Raw genomic sequence first — 16,154 nt, 5'->3', positions numbered from 1 at the left:
GCGACACGTGCTGAGACAGGTCCGTTGCAGGGCTTGTGGCTCGTTTGTCTTTCTGTGCCCACCTTGCGGGGTTTGTCAAGTGAGGCGTGAATGTTGCAGCTTGTAGGGAAGGGTGGGCGCTTGTGCAGCATCATATCAACTGGTGCCTGCTTCATGCTGCCCTGAAACCTGGACCTCCTGCGCTGGGTTTGCGAGCCCTGTCTGAGCGGCGGCCTGTAGGTAGCTGCGCTCTGCCAGGGGCAAGAGCTGCCGTCTCATTTTGTTGGCATTTGGAAACAGCAGGCAGCTCCCACGAGACTTAGATGTCAGTAGAAAACTCGAGAGATGCATTACATTTGCATGGCGGGATTGAGGCCTCGTAGGAAGGAGGAAGGCTGGTGCTGGGCCCAGTTAGGATCAACTGCATTTCATTGTGACGGTGAGAGATGGAACTGGTCAGTCGCTGAACCTAAAGAGAGCACCTCATAAATTATGCTGGGTGCATTGGTGCCTCCAGCCTCGTAGGTATGCCATTGCTGTATGATCCTTGTCATGTTCAGAACGTTTGCATATATGATGCAAGTTTCTGGTTGCCAAGCCATATGGTATCCGAGGGCCTGATAGATAGCAGATATGTAGCGCGGCCAAATGAACGAGGATACAATTTGTGTCATATACTGTGCAGCATGATGCCTTCAACTTGGCTCTGCCAGTACTTTGCATTTGAGCGACATAATCCTTTTCGTAATTTTACGGGTGAAGTAGCCTTTCTTCTGCTTTTGACTGATCAGCGCTGATCATGATGTGTGGACCCAATCTTGATTACACAGTGTGCTTTTGCTACTAGTTTTGGACCGCCCACTGTGCAAATCGAGGAATGTGGCCTGTTTGAGCGCATGTGAGCTGTAACAAGTTTGCTAATGGCAGCACAGTGGTACCACTTGCGCACTGCTAAACAATCATCCTGCTTACGTCCTAGTATCTGCCAAGCTAAACAGAAAGGAGTCCTCCACAGCCAAAAAAGACGAATTGATCAGTCTAAAGTTAGGACTCCTACTATATGGTGTTCCATCTAGGTAGGTGCTACCCGCAATGGTCTGTCAACACGGACAAATTGATTCCCAAGAACAGCCTGAGCTCAGGCAACACAGTTGGGCCCTCATAGTCCCACGTAGTATGAACGTCCATTTGAGTTGTGGATGTGCGTGATGGCAGTGGGGGATGTGAGGGCCCACTCGTACCACACCTGGGGGAGCAGCAAGAACAGCACACAGTGAGACAAACACCCTCAGATCTATCTGAAATACTGCAGTCACAGACATGCATTAGGAACAACAAGCGAGACAAAGAAAATGAGCATCTCAGCGTAGCGAGTGTTCCTGAGCATGGGCGTGCAATCCACACCCACCTTGTGATGTGCCCCGCAGCGCCAGAGGTGGGCTTCGATGGGGACGTCGGCAGGCAGGGAAACAGGCTCCTTCAAGGGGAAGTAGATGGGGAACCAGGAGTACATGTCAGGCGTATGCGTGGGAGGGTGGATGCTCAGGTGCACCGACCCATACCTGCACCAAGCACCCATGCAAAGCATCAGCTTCTGACAGCCGGCACGGAGGCAGCATCATAACCCACACACCGATCCAAAAGACAAGTCATGCCAAAAGTGCTGACCCATAAAAAACAAAATTCAAGAGCACAGGACAGCAACCGCTTTTATGTGAGTTTGTCCCTGCATGCTGCTCGCCTGAAAACATATTCTTCTAAGATAGCATTGCGCCCACAAAGACAGTTGGCGGATGATGATGGCTTGTCTATATCCCATTGTGAAAAAGGAAATCAATGGGTGCAAGGGGCGCTCACAGGCAGGCGTCAAAGTAGCCGGCAAAGCCGTGGCAGACGGCGGCGAGGCGGCCGGTGCGGTCGAAGCGCAGGCACGCTGCGCGGGCATTGTCGATGGCGGCCTCGCGGTTGGGGTGGCGGAAGGTGAACACTGGCTGCGTGTCGGCCAGCGCCGTGAAGCGGTGCAGCTTGACCACGTACGGCGTCTCAAAGTGCTCCAGATCGTTGTAAACCTGGCGGCAGCGGGTTTGGTCAGCCGCTTATGGGGGCCAAGCCTCACTCACACGCGGGTTAAAATCTAATGGGGCCTACTGTGTGCTACTTACTCTAATGCTGCTGCCACTTGCCACTGTAGCGAGTGGCAGGGCTCACTACTGCCACTCGCTACAGTGGCAGTAGTGACTATGTGCAAGGGGAGGCAGTGCGCCATGTGCATGCACCTCAGAGCTAGGCAGGCACAGCTATGTTTGCCGAATGCTGATTTTGACCAACGATTGCCGTAGCACTCAACAAAGCTGTGCCTCGAAAGCAGAGGTGTTACAAAAGGGGGAGGGGAGCGTGCCTTGACATCGTTCCAGAGCTTGGCGGTGGTGATGGGCTGCAGGTAGGAGGTGTAGGAGGCCGGGATGGAGATGCCGTCCGGCTTGAGGCAGGCCTGAGCGCCGTCCAGGCACTCGGGCGACAGCTCATTGTCCCCAAAGCTGCCCAGCAGCTCGCTCACCACAATGTCTGCCAGCTCTGGCGCCTGCCACCTCCTCATGTCCGCGGGCACCAGCGTCACCCGGTCACCCCACCTGCAAAGCACAGCATGCATACTTCACATTGATTGCGAATCGTGGAGAGTCTCCTGGCCCCAGCAGACCCTCCCACACCGCTGCAGCATGCGCCAGGAGGTGCATCATTTCCACAAATCCACAGCTTGCAAGCACATTCCCCATGAGCTGAAGGGGAAGGGAGCCAAAAAAAGTGAGTCAATCACGTAGCTTGGCATTGCTGGACCTTCTGCTGCTCCAAAGCAGAGTGCGATACTGTCTTCTGGATTGTTATTCCCTCTCTGGCATCCAATTCCTTTGCAGAGCATGGTCCATCGGCACTTCAAGCAAATGAGGAGAGATTTTGTTGTTGTGCTCACCCCTCGGTGGCGATGAGGTTCTGCAGGCTGATGATGGCGTTGGGGTTCTTCTCCACAGCATAGATGCGCAGCTTGCGCTTTGCACGCTCCGCCGCTGACAGGGACGCCCTCACCAGCGGACCACGCCCCGCGCCCACCACCTGAGCCGACAAAAGCAGGCTACCTTGACATTTGACATACATATTTCATTGCCAATTGGAAAATACTGTGAAACCGCACAAAGAGTCACAGGGTCGGTGACCAGAAAACGTTTGACACTAAGAAGATGTGATCATAAGGGGTGTGGCTGCAAAGAGGTTTCACTGTATGCAACTCTTGCCTGGCACCCCTACACACTTCTGACATGCTTTGCGCCACCGGCATGAATGTGCAATACCTAGCCGGGCGGCTCTGGACCACACAATGTAATGCAACGGCTGTGAAAGGGAATTGGGACACAACATACCATGAGGACAATATCGCGAGTGGCAGCCTCCTCTTCGGGCACGCGGTCCAGAAGAGCCTCCAGCACTGCCGCCTCGTACTGAGTGTACTTCATCAGATCCTTCTCAAAGGTCTCGTACGTCTGCATCTCCAAATTATCCTGCAGCGGCTGCAGCGGCGCCTGCAGTTCCCCCACACTCAGAAGCTCAACCTCCCCAGTTCGTAGATCTTTGTGTATAGTTTCACAGGATATTCCTGGCGCTCCCAACAGATGAGCAGCTCTGCATGAATCTTTACACAGGCAGCCAATCAGATGTCCCACAAGAAAAAATACATTTTACAGACTACCTCACTTTGTGCAAACATGATGATGGGCTCCTGATAAGGGGCTGCCCTCCATGAAAGATACAAGGTGGGGGGTATGTGCTTTGTTCTACCCTTCCTGAAAGAAACAAAGTGGGGGATACGTGCTTCCATGCAAGCAAAATACTCAAGTCCAGAGGATTACAAATTAGTTGGAGTCAGGGAAGTGGGCAGGTCACCTGCAGGTAGTCTCTGTACCCCACTTCCAGCTGCTCCTGCCCGTCTGGCATGGGCGGCTTTCTGAACAGGTACGACAGGTACTCGCAGTAGACACGCAGCGGGTGCACGGCAGCCGCCGCAGCCTCGGAGGCCGCCGACTCCGCTGCCGCCTGGCTCGGCTCAGGTGGCGTATCTTCTTGCTTGGCAGCAGGCGGCCCGGATGGCTTGCTCTCCTCGTGGCCCTCAGTGGACGTGAAGGCTACTGGCACCTCTGACTCGCCGGTGAGAACAACCTGTAGCAATGAATAAAAATTCCATCAGTGAGGGTCTCATTGGTGTTGATACTAGCATCTGATCCCAAGCAGATGCTGCAGGCCTGCCACAGCAGACATGAAATCCATGGGCTATATGAGCAATGCACTTCCCTGCATCCCACCAAGCTTTTACACTGTGCACAACTTCAGAGTACTGGCAAGAAGAGTGTCGATGCGCTGCGCGACGGCAGCTAGGTTGTGCTTACCTGGACGCCGTGGGCGAAGAAGGTGAGCAGCATCTCCTGGTGGGCCTTGGTGAGGGTGGGGTAGCCGCGCTTGTTGTTCAGAAACACTGATGTGGGCAGCATGAGCGCCTTAACAGGCTCGCCGTACCACCTCACAATCTCCTCCTTGGGCGGCAGCACAGCAGGAACGTCCAGCACGACACCAAGCTTAGCATTGTGCCATGTCAGGCACCTGACCTGGTTCCAGCGCTCCCATGAGTCATCCTCCTCCACGCCTGCGTGGCATTCATACAACCCTGTGGCTACATGTCATTCTGGAAGTACACGCGATCCGCAAAGCAGTCATGTCATTAAGTAGAGGGGACTCACAATGAACGGGAATGTTGCCAAGTTTCCTAGGTGCCCTGCCAAATGAACTTTTACCGAAGCATTCACTTTGGAGTTCATTTGGGAGGACTGGACAGGGGCGTTGTCAAGACCAGCACTATCTGATGCTTGTTGTCTTGAACGTGTAACAAGGGTGGTGATCAAGTGCTAACCTGAGGATGGCGCTGTTGATGCCTTGCTGTGCGCCTCTACAGCAGTGCTCGGGAGGTCTGCAGATTTCCCGGACATGAGCGGTATGCGCAGCCACATTGCCATTCCGCTCAGGCCGTGCATGACCTGCGGGCACATGATGAGACAGAAACGCTACAAGCGCAGTGATACAGAACTAAGAGTGTCTTCAACTGTAGAAGGTATGTAGGCAGGCGCATGCCTGGTTGACAACATGTGCAAAGTCGGCGCTGGAGGGCGAGGGGGGCAGATGCAGTATGCAGGCTTGCAGGGAGAGGTGCGTGGCCCACTCCAGCTCCTGCCTCAGCGCTGCCTGGCTGTCCATGCGCAGAGCCTCATCGGCTGCATCTGGCTGTATCCAAGGGCTGACCTTCCCCACAATCTGCAAGACCGACAGCTGTGTGATGTGCATGCTACGGGAGATACGTAATTGGGCCTATTTGCTATGCTTCAGTCCAGATTGCATTATGACAACATGATGAGCCCTCATAAAAGGTGAGGTGATGATTGACTTGGCGGCAGGTGGTGCCTCACCTGACTGCCATACTGGGCAGACACCAGCAGCAGGTCTGGCCACTTGTATGGCATTGCGAGCTGGCCAGGTGTATGTGGTGGTCTTTGAAATGCTGGATCGACCAGTGGCACCGTAATGAAGTCAAACCCGCATTCCAAGTGGCTCTGGACAAAGGCAGATCAGTTTCAGATCGCTGGTTGAAATTGTAAAGGACGATGGCCGCAACCATACACAAAGATATGAACGCATAGCCAGCATGTAAGTGGCCCATGAATAAGAGCTACATGTACGTTTTGGTGATAAAGAGTGGCTGCAAGCCATCGGGAGTTCTACTTACTTGTAAAGATCCGACGACATTGGATGTGAACTGAATGTCCACGCCCGAATACTTTGCATCACCACAATCCGTTCTTTTCCCCAGAGGCATGGTGCGTCTTTCCTCGACTCTTCAGCAAGCTCTTGAAGATGTGGATACTAAAAACTATAGATTACCTGCGAAAACACCTTTGTTCGATGCAAGAATTGAAACAAATAGATTGAGAGATAATCTATAAGAGCAGGTGTCTGTGAAATAGAATGCGCATGATCTTGCCATTCCCGGCAGCCGCTGTGGAGGGGCTGATGAAGAATGAGTCACCATGCCTGCCTGTGATTGGCCTCTCATGGAAGAGAACTTTCCCTCGATATATACTTAACAGCGAAGCTATCAAAGCGCTAAACTTTTATATTTTATCTTGATACTTTGTTTGTCATAAGGGGACATCAACAACGTATGCTGCGCCGAAAGGTTACCCGCATTGAACTGAAACCGGAGGACAAGGAAGAGGTGAAGACCAATCATATCGCCCTGATGAGCAATCTGATGCCCCTGAGATACTTGCTAATGTCCTGTGTCTGTCTATATGGAAATTTGACATGGCACACGTGGAGCCATGGCATCTGATGTAGTTGTTGCGTGCCGTACACATAACATGGCAGAGACTGAAGTGCTATGGCCTTGCAGTACGAATCCTTGAAGAAAGCCAAGGCTGACGCTGTCATCGCGCAACAGGCTGCCTCAGGGAAGCAGCCCTTGGATCCTTTGGGACAGGTATTTCTGGTCCTACAGTGGTGGATACAGATGAAATTTATTTGCCAAAATCTATGATTGTTCGCACATTGCTTGTTGTACCACCAAGACGTGGTTTGTGCACAGGCTGACCGGAAGGGGACAACAGCTGCTCGCATAGGTTTCACTCGCTGATGGAGGTGAGTCAGCTACCGCATTAATTTAGCGTAGCTTTCGGTGTCAGATAATTTTTATTGATGCACTGGGTAGCGATAATGATTAGAAAGTAAAGGTGCGCCCATCTCATGCAGGGATAGTCATTACAGAATGAGCACAAGCTGCCACCTGCGGCCCTTCTCTAGCCCTGCACGCTGCATGGCTATTCTTGCTTCCTCGTACAAGGCCCTAAGCCATGGAACACAGAGTATCCCAAATGCCAGCTCTGGGGGTTTTTGTGGCAGGCCGCAAGCCTGCCAGAGGCACAGGCTTCATGCCAAAAGAGCCATGCATGCCCTGCAGATTGTCGCGCAGACAGGGACCGAGGTGATCAGTCAGCCAGCACCACCTTCAGTCAGCGATGGAGATATGCTTTTGCTTGTGTAAATCAGGATTTTCCCCAGTACCACCTCAGATCCGCATGCATACCATCATGATGATGATTGCTGGTGGGACATGCCCCCGCATGTGTACTCACCCTGAACTTGTCAGTCCCTCTGGTCTTGCCCCTGTTCAGGATAGAGACTCTGCTGCCGTCAGGTCGCCTCTACTGCGTTAACAAGGCATTTACCAGTAGGTAGAAGAAGCGGGGAATGAAAGCAGACGGCTCATGCATGCATGTGGGCGCAGGTGGAGATCAAGCTGCGGCTGCCCAACAAGGAGGCCCACGACAGGGTGGCGCACGAGCTGCGCTCGGGCTTCCGCGAGACGCACCACCAGGAGAACTACTTCTTTGACGGCAAGAACGGCGAGCTGGGCAAGCAGCGCCAGGTGCTGCGCTGCCGCTTCTACAACCATGACAAGCGTGCCATCGTCACCCTCAAGGTACTTCTATTCCTTACAAAATAGAATTTCTGGGGTTTTGTATATTCATAAGTTGGATGTTCATTTCTTTATCACTTGCTTGTCCTTCCTGTGGCAGCGCTGCGTTGTCCTGCTACCGCTGAGCCCCTGCTGTACATCACCTGGCAGAGCTTTCCATGAGGCTGTGTTCAATACACTTGTTGTTCCCCGTGATCCAACAGGCTTCTGGCATATCAGGGAGGTGTGCCACGGTCGTGTTTGCTTACAAGAGACAACAAGTGCACCTCTGTCATGCTTGCTGGGGTATGATACCTGTTCCCCCAGCAGCACTGATCAGTATACATGTGTGGCAGGGAGGGCAGGTGATCACAGACGGTGTGGGCCGCGGGTCTGAGGTGGAAGATGATGTGGAGCCTGTGGCTGCGCGTGACTTCCTGACTGATCCCACCAAGCTGCTGTCTGTGGGCCTGCCTTTTGTGGAGGACCTGCGCACGTAAGCACCCTGCCACAACATTTCTGCTGCCCAGTTTTCTGCTGTAGCCTTATATCACCTCAATCCAGGGAAGTTCTCGTGTAAATCTAGCTTGCAGAGGATTGTGCAATGGACACTGTATGCATGAAAGGCACTGCTGGCTATCTTCTGGAAATGCAGGGAGCCTATTGCCTAGCATACCAATATGGTGCCTGGTTTTGCAGGAAGCAGAATGTGACCGAGTTGGTGAGCTTGGGGGGCTTCAAGAATGTGCGGAGCGATTTTGACTTTGAGGGTGTCAAGCTTGAGCTGGACGAGACCCAGTTCGACTGGGGCACTGTGTATGAGATCGAAGTGGAGACGGTGAGTGTACCAACCTTTTCATTTCCCTGCCGGGTGCAAAGATCATGGAAGACTCATCTCTTGTGATTACTGATTTTTCCCGATGTGTTGTGGATGTGCATGCAGCCGGAGCCAGAGAAGCTCAAGCCAAAGCTGGAGCTATTGCTGAAGAGCAGGGACATCCCATATGCCTACAACACAACAACAAAGTTTGCCAATTTTGTCAACCGCACTTTGAAGTGACATGGACATCTTTGCCCTGCCATTGAAAGGCAGGCGCATACTCTCTGCGAGGCCTTGAAGACTCCAATTGTGAGTGGTGCTCTCAGATTTGCAAGCAGCGTGACTGTTGATATACATGAAAATAAACAGTTGTGATTGCTCACAGTATCAGTCTCCATATGTGTCTCATGATCATCTACTGTATAAAAATTGGCCATACTACAGTAACGTTGAATTACACCTTTCTTCTCTGATAAAACACCAACACCCTGGTCAACATGGTGTCAACTGACAGATCACAACAACTCTGCATCAAACAGCAAGCTATGAAATATACCCCGTTGCGCATCCCCTGCTCAAGTTCCATAGCGATGCCTATACAATGGTGGTGGGAATGTCTTTGTGATCTCTGCCCAAGCCTTCTCCACCTGAGCAAGAAGAATGTCCCATCTTCAATCCAGCATGTTTAAAACCCATGCAGACCTCCCTGCTGTTGACACAACTTGCTGACCGACCAATGCCGAAGCCTTCTGCATTATCATTACCAAAAGTCCCGTGCCTGTGACTGGTGGAGAGAATGCAAGGAACCGAGAAGAAACAGCACAGTGTGTTGCTTGACGTACCTGGTCCTGAGGAAACATGTAATATTAAAATAAGTCCCGAGTCAATGACTCCCTGCAGCACTACAGATAAGGAGTAAGGATAGTTACCAGCAAAGCGGCATCAGTGGAGGTGTAGGTGCAGAGGAGGCAGGGGCTCTCCAGGGGAAGCACTCGGAAGTTGGCCCCGGCCGAGCGCGCGGCGTCCGGCTGCGGCAGCCGGCTGCGCCGCCGCCGTTTGGCCGCCCCCGCCACCGACGGCGCCTCAAAGTCAACGTGGCAGAGACTGGACGTCGTGTGCAACACTGCCGACTTCACCTGCACCCACAGTTATGCGTCAAGGAAGGATTGGGTCGTTAGCCCAGGAGATCAGAGTGCCGCTCCACTTTACGTCTTGGATCAGGCCCTCGCTGGAGTGCAAGATGGTGTCTTTGCAGGACAGATGTGCCCCTCGTAGTAAATATTGATGATTGCTCAGAAGCTCGTAGTCCCAACTCCCCTTGTGGACATCAATAGTCACCTCGGCTGAGGAAGCCCTCAAGAGTTTTGAGAAGACATCCACAAAAACGGTGACCAGAGACATCACGCAAGGGGACTGGATTATACGCAGCTGCAGTCATCACAAATGCACGCAAGCCTAATGATAAGTAATAAATGAAGGTGTCACCTTGGAGTCAGGGCAGAAGGAGATGCCACAGACAGAACCGGGCATCTGCAGCAGACGCTGCGGCGGCCGCGCTGTGTTGGCGAGAGACCAGGGCGTGTGGCGCAGCGTGGCGGCCTCAAACAGGGCCACATGGTTGCCAGCTGTTGCCAGCGCTATCACATCCCCTGCCGGCCCAAACGCCGCCGCTGTCACTGCCCCTCCCTCCTGTTTGATCACCAAGGGCAGCGCTCTCAGCATCGAAACTCTGTGTGTCCTCCTTGCTAGAAAAGATTGCTCTACAAATTCTAGTGCAGTGAATCAAGCAGCCAGTACTGTCAAATCTGGAGAGAAGCAAGTGCTGGACCTCAAAGACGGGTAGGCGGCCCTGGTACTTCATGGCAGCAAGGTCGTAGAGATGGGTCAGGCTAGGGGTGACTAAGGCTGCCCATCGACTGTCTGGGCTGACCAGCAGCTGAGTCACCAGTGTGGCTAGCCTGGCAGCTGCTGACCGCCCTGAGGCCCCTGCACCCCCCGAGCCCCACGCTGCTGCATCTTCCTGCTGGGCGGCCTCCGGAAATGTTGCAATCACCTGTGCATGGCATTGCCTGTTTAACAATGCCCGACAAGATACATTCGCAGACCAGTACAGCGGCTAAGAAGAGGAGATAAGAGCAATCAGAGTGCTATTCTGTCAAGCCACCTTCCAAGATTGCTAATGTGTCCTGCAGGAACAGAGCGGAATGGTCGTCACTATAAGCAGACATCTTGCAAAAGTGCTCGATTTGGTGTATGCCTACCTCTTTATCATCCAGGTCGATGACAACGACCCTGGCCTCTGGGGTGGCGATGAGCAGCCTGGAACCATCAGCGCTGAAGGCCAGGGCAGCTGCGGCCGGCAGCTTGTCAGGCAGGCTCTGCCTCGACAGCACCACTGCCTCAGATTCCTGCCAAACCAAAAGATTGACATCAGTGGAGTGTCAAAATCTTCCCCACTCCACAGGGGGACCCATTGCAGCATGTTGACATCCCCCAAGTGCCTCTATAAGAATACATACTGGTAATCCAGTAGGGGAGCCTGCAAGAAGGCTAAACTTTGGAACTGCTGCCAATGAAGAAATGGACACAGACATGAACACTCAGCTGAATGGGGGCTTACTGGGGAGGAGGAGAGCCTGAAGAGGCGCAGAGATCCAGGGCCGGCCTCGCAGAAGGCGAGGGCATTGCCGTTCGGTGACAGGGCGGCGGCTGCGACGTGGCCGGGCCCCTTTGCTGCGATCCTGGCCAGGTGACGCGGCTCCTGGCCAACATCCACCGGCGCTCCCTCCGCCCATGCCCACCCACTCAAGCTCGCAGCCTGCACATATATCTAATACACCCTGAGAACCCCAGCGCTGCAGCATCAAGCAGCACAGTCGGGCATTGACCTCACTTTCTGCACCCTGTGCATCACATCAATCTGTACAAGGGCATGAGCCGTGACGCTGTCGATGGCGCAGGCTAAGGTGGGGATCAGACATGATCACACATGATCCACTAGGACAAAACATGTCAATGCTGGCCATGCCGGTATCAAAATAAGCGCACATGTTGCTGCCTGTTGTGGGCCGTTCCGAGGCGCCAGAGATCAATTTTCGTCCCCTGAGAGCTCAGCAGCAGAGGCCGAGCCGCTGCGGAGGCATGCGCCAGCAGCGGCGGCTGCGGGCACTTGCACACGCGCACCGGATGCTCCTGCAGAAGCACATAAAAATCTCAGGGCTTGTTGCCTTGAAACAGGAGTACAGCTTTGTTGCGGAGACATCCTATGCTGTCCTGCTGGCTTCACTGCAGGTGAACACCTCTCCAATGGCAGCCATGACTGGGGGTGCTGTCTGTGAACACACACGTCCAGAAAAAGACGACAATGACGAATTTTAATGCTCCCTGAGGCGATTCAAACGGCCCTCCCTATCTGATTGCAGGCGTAAGATAAAGTGTGGCGCACCTGAGAGAAGCGCGGCGCGGAGTGCACGAGGATCTGGGCGTCGTTGCCGGCGCTGACGAGGACGGGGTCGCCGCCAGGAATGGTTGCCACAGTGAGCGTGCGCACATCATGGCTGTGCGGCCGCTTGGATTCTGTGTACACCCACCGTTCCGGCTTGCCTGCATCGGACAGTAATATGAGATGACGGCATTGCAAGCTGCAGCCATGAGTATGGACGCCGGCAAAAGTGCGCCTTCAAGAATTTCAGCAGCATGCCTCTTCATGATATGGCGCCACAAAGGTACTCCGCCATGTTCCCAGGGAACTTTGCCAGAGACATGGTGCCCCTCCAGAATCTCCTTGGCAATCAAATCATCCGCGGAATCTCAAACAGCCCACATCGGGAGTGCTTCTGTTAGACTCTTCACTCCTACTGCTGGCTTTTCAAGATTCAGCTGATGGGATGAAGGCCAGTGACCTTTTGGGAAAGGGCACTAACACTGTACAACACTTCTTTTGATGTCATGGCAGAGACAAGACCATGCATGCAGCATGCGCATCCACCAAACATACTGCACATGCTGAATTTGTGCTAAGACCAGGTAGAAAAGTGTAGAATGCGGCATCAGGGCGCACCCTTCTGGCCGGTCACGAGCTTGAAGGCGGCCAGCTGGTTGTCCACGCCGGCAGCAAACACAGCGTTCCCTTCTGGAGCAGCCGCCAGCGCCAGCACATCGGCCGCGTGTCTGTGGAAGCTGGCCAGCCTCGTGCCTAATCTGGCGTCCCAAAACTGCACGCCCCCCGCCGCATCCCCGCTCACCATCGTCCCGTCTGGCAGCACCAGCGCTGCCCACACGCATTGCTCCTTGCCGCCGCCATCCCCTGCAGGTTGCAAACATTATATTCTTGCCGTGGACATGATCTCGCCATGATCACCCAAATCTGTGGCCGGGCCCTCGAAGTCTGCGGTTGACTACTGTACTGGCTGACCTCCCAAAATCCTATTACAATCCAAATCAAGTATCGTCCCAGCGGCTCAGATGCTCGTCGCACTCTGTAGCCCATGGCACAGGCGAGAACACAACAATGCAAGGTGTTGAGGGACAAGAGATTGGGGCCGTCTCAGCGGAAAGGAAAGCCAAAAAGGCAGAGGACACGCACCAACATTGATGCGCATGAGCTCGCGGTTGGAGGCTAGGTCCCATGCATGCATGGTGCCGGCAGCGGTGCCCACGACCACGGAGCGGCCGCTGGGGTGCCACGCCACAGACAGCAGCCGGCTGCCCAGGGCCGGCATGGAACGGGCGTATGTGAGCCCCGGCGATAGCCCCTCTGCTGCAAAGATGCGCAACACGCCGTCGTCGCACGCCACTGCCATCCTCGGCGCCTCCCCTGGTTTGGCAATTAAAGCACACCCGTCAGAGGCCTTCAAGTGGGCATTCCAATGACACGCACTGTATTCTTTTGTCATATCCACGGAATTCCCAATCCTGAAACAGCGTCTCACATTGCCTATGGGAGTATTTGTCTCATATGGAGTACCAGGAGACTCTGCAGGATTGGGGGTTCCCAAGGGCCATACATGCACAATTTAGGATGCTGGCAGCAGGGCCACTGACGCTTGAAACACCACAACCGAAAATGATGAACAGGTAAGAGAGGGCAAGCCAGCAACTACCTTCTTTCAGCTGGCCCCTGGGCTCTGCGGCCATGGCCCATATGGCGCCCCCAAAGGAGTCCCCCACATGAATTGGCCGCCGGGTCCGCACATTCCACTCTGTCAGTGCGCCGTCCAGGCCGCCTGTGAACAGCCGCTCACTGCCATCCACTGGATCTTGAGCCCACGCCATGCAGCTCAGGCTCGCCTCTTCTTTGCCAGGCAGCCTCTGGAGGACACACCATCAGCCCCTTTAATATTGTTATACGTTTTCTAATTCCTAGGCATCGAGGATCTAGGTACGTCCAGCTACATGTGCATCAGATTTCTCCATTCTGTGTGTCATGGCACTTTCTCCACCAATGCAATGACAATCAGCCCTTTAGATCCCAGTAAGTCAGGCATTGCACGAAGAGCCCAGATTGCCGTCATGGGGACTCTGTCACAGATCACAGGTGCCACAGTGTGCATTAGTATTGATGGAGACACTGGGGCATTGTGAGTTTAGGCTGACCTGGAAGCAGGTCCATGTGGCGGTCTCCCACAGCTCAATGCTGCCGTTGTCCCTGGCCACAGCCAGCACGCTGCCATCCGAGGAGGCTGCAGTTGCAATGGCTGCTGTGGGCTGCCATGGCACAAAACGCACGCGATGCAGTGCCACAAGGTCCTCTGACTCCTCTGCTTGGGCAACGGGGCCTCTGACAACAGCCTGGGCTTGCTGCTGGATATCAGCGCTGGCGCCTGTGTGCTGCTGCGCATTGAGGAGGGCCACTGCCTGGTTCTTCGCCTTTGCAGACGACGTTTTCGCCTTCTTTTGCGCTTTTGCAGAGGGCAAAGAGCTTTTTAAGCCTTTGCGTTTCCTAGCCATACCTGAGAACAGCATCCTGCAGGTGTTTGTTGGCGCTTTCTAACATTCCAGGATACAGATGCAGGCTCACAAAATTTGTTGATCTTTCAATATGATTTTCACTTGTATCCTATCAAAGGTGAGAAGCTGCACCTACCCAATTCGGTGGCCTAGTAACACGATGTCCTTCCGCTCCTCGCAGTTCCTTTTGGAACCCGTTCTTGTTCTAAGAAGCAATGAGATACCGCGTATTAATGATCGAAATTGACATGCAGGGAAACAATTTGGGCACCTTTTACGCTTGACTGGAAGACCGATGGTGTCCTGCAGTTGTGAAGCTCGACAAAGACGCAGATCAAAAGCTTGTCATGCACTTAGATGAATTTCTATCTGATGTATATTGGTTGGTTCTGATTGAAATCCAATTACATCTTCGACAGTCGGCCTCTCCATGGCTTGCATTGAGTCATTCACCCCTCCGAAACCTCCCTATCAGCCGCCAGTTCCGGAAGTTACTCAGACCCTTGGATCTCAGATGGGCTGAAATGGTCCCCTCTTGTCCCAGGACATGAAGATCGACCATTCCTCAGTTGACGAGAGATTTGAGGTATGCTGAACCATCAAGGGGGATTGCCAACATAACATGCTCTAAAATGCATCATCATGATGCAAAAGCCTCTGAAAGCGTGATGGCGCGGCACCGGCCCGGCCCGGCCCGGCCGCGGCCCGGGGGTGGGCGTCACTTTAAACCAGGAGATTCTAAGGACATGTAAGTCAGTGCAAGCAGGAGAGCAGGGAGAAAGGGATTCCTCGCTATGTAAACACAAATGTATCCACAATTGTTTGCAAACCCGGGTGATATCAACAATCACCCGGCCCAGGATGTCACATGGTACGGCCCGTAGGGTACCGGGTACCCTACACTGTATGGCATTTGTACAACACTGTCATTTGCACCTGCGCAGGCTGTAAGAAAAAAGGGAAGAGTCACTAAAAAGACCTTCTCTCCCATGTGATCCCGCTCATTACACAGGCTTCCGCTCTAGTTTTGATGATCTCAGAGCCTCTCTATCATAGAGAGATGATCTGAGATGACGGAGTCAAGCGAGCTCGTGCAGGCAGTCATGCGCTCAGCTCTTGTATGGAAAGGCTGCACGTATGTCCAAGTACATCAGACGCCGTATGGACACATAATTTTCTGGACCATATGCAATTGGGACTCCTAACGAGGCCCAAGCCTATCCAATCAGCTTATCTTGAAAGGAACTGTCGATGCACCAACGTTGAACATACTGCACCAGGCCCTAGGGAACACTGATGCTCAAATAAGATCAAACTTGTAGTGCGTAAGCATGATCAGAATCAGGATGGGTTGTCATGGCTTGCCCAGGGACACTGGCTCTTGGGCCAGGATTCCCCGAGCTGACCGTGCTTGTACATTGTGTGGACCCGGCAGTCTAGGGGATGAGAAACATTTAGTGTTTGAGTGCCCACACCTGCAACCTATTAGGGACAAGTATTCTTCACTTTTTCAGTGTCCTACTATGTTGCAGTTCTTCTGGCAGGCTGACTTGATTGGGGTTACCAAATTTGTGTCAGAATGTTTGGATGTGATGCTGGGCGCTGACTCTGACGATCAGAGTCAGACATCTGATCAGCCTGAGGTGGCTGGAATAGATGTAACCGACTGACTGACTGAGAACCCCAGAGCCCCAGGTTCACTGCCTCAGTGAGACTATAATGCTGTTCAGCATACCAATTTGAAGTGGATTGTGCTGATCCACTGATAAGCTAAGCATCACTGCTATTGGAAATTGTCATGCAGTCCATGAATGCACGGCTCCGGGCCATGGAGCAGTATTCCAATCATGCCTGCACAGG

The 16,154-nt window shown here is 53.4% G+C and overlaps 3 protein-coding genes across 3 annotated transcripts; 1 reads left to right on the top strand and 2 right to left on the bottom strand.

Annotated features, from left to right (window-relative positions):
- Nucleotides 1-205: 205 nt before the first annotated feature.
- COCSUDRAFT_52768 (protein arginine N-methyltransferase 5) lies at nucleotides 206-5,534 on the bottom strand (the record flags this gene model as incomplete). The annotated part of the gene is made up of 11 exons (XM_005649611.1): nucleotides 206-1,225; nucleotides 1,388-1,541; nucleotides 1,837-2,048; nucleotides 2,378-2,609; nucleotides 2,948-3,087; nucleotides 3,393-3,551; nucleotides 3,913-4,050; nucleotides 4,413-4,658; nucleotides 4,965-5,054; nucleotides 5,149-5,328; nucleotides 5,481-5,534. The coding sequence occupies 11 exons, from the start codon at nucleotides 5,532-5,534 to the stop codon at nucleotides 1,139-1,141; spliced, it is 1,692 nt and encodes a 563-aa protein (XP_005649668.1). The 3' UTR covers nucleotides 206-1,138.
- A 1,808-nt stretch (nucleotides 5,535-7,342) lies between these two features.
- On the top strand, nucleotides 7,343-8,585 carry COCSUDRAFT_13585 (hypothetical protein; the record flags this gene model as incomplete). Its single annotated transcript, XM_005649610.1, has 4 exons — nucleotides 7,343-7,549; nucleotides 7,882-8,021; nucleotides 8,225-8,363; nucleotides 8,469-8,585. 4 exons carry the CDS (start codon nucleotides 7,343-7,345, stop codon nucleotides 8,583-8,585), a joined length of 603 nt encoding a protein of 200 aa, XP_005649667.1.
- A 335-nt stretch (nucleotides 8,586-8,920) lies between these two features.
- Nucleotides 8,921-14,668, bottom strand: COCSUDRAFT_46593 (WD40 repeat-like protein; the record flags this gene model as incomplete). Its single annotated transcript, XM_005649609.1, has 14 exons — nucleotides 14,431-14,668; nucleotides 13,941-14,296; nucleotides 13,448-13,655; nucleotides 12,931-13,161; nucleotides 12,590-12,651; nucleotides 12,406-12,559; nucleotides 11,791-11,948; nucleotides 11,394-11,537; nucleotides 10,966-11,130; nucleotides 10,607-10,753; nucleotides 10,276-10,398; nucleotides 9,831-10,034; nucleotides 9,275-9,481; nucleotides 8,921-8,992 (listed from the first exon to the last, which is right to left on the bottom strand). The coding sequence occupies exons 2-14, from the start codon at nucleotides 14,292-14,294 to the stop codon at nucleotides 8,921-8,923; spliced, it is 2,229 nt and encodes a 742-aa protein (XP_005649666.1). The 5' UTR covers nucleotides 14,295-14,296; nucleotides 14,431-14,668.
- Nucleotides 14,669-16,154: the final 1,486 nt, after the last annotated feature.

Source organism: Coccomyxa subellipsoidea, assembly GCF_000258705.1.
Source record: "Coccomyxa subellipsoidea C-169, whole genome shotgun sequence".
NCBI classification, from domain to species: domain Eukaryota; kingdom Viridiplantae; phylum Chlorophyta; class Trebouxiophyceae; family Coccomyxaceae; genus Coccomyxa; species Coccomyxa subellipsoidea.
Note: the sequence above shows the minus strand (reverse complement) of the source record. Positions and strands in the feature narration are given on the sequence as shown.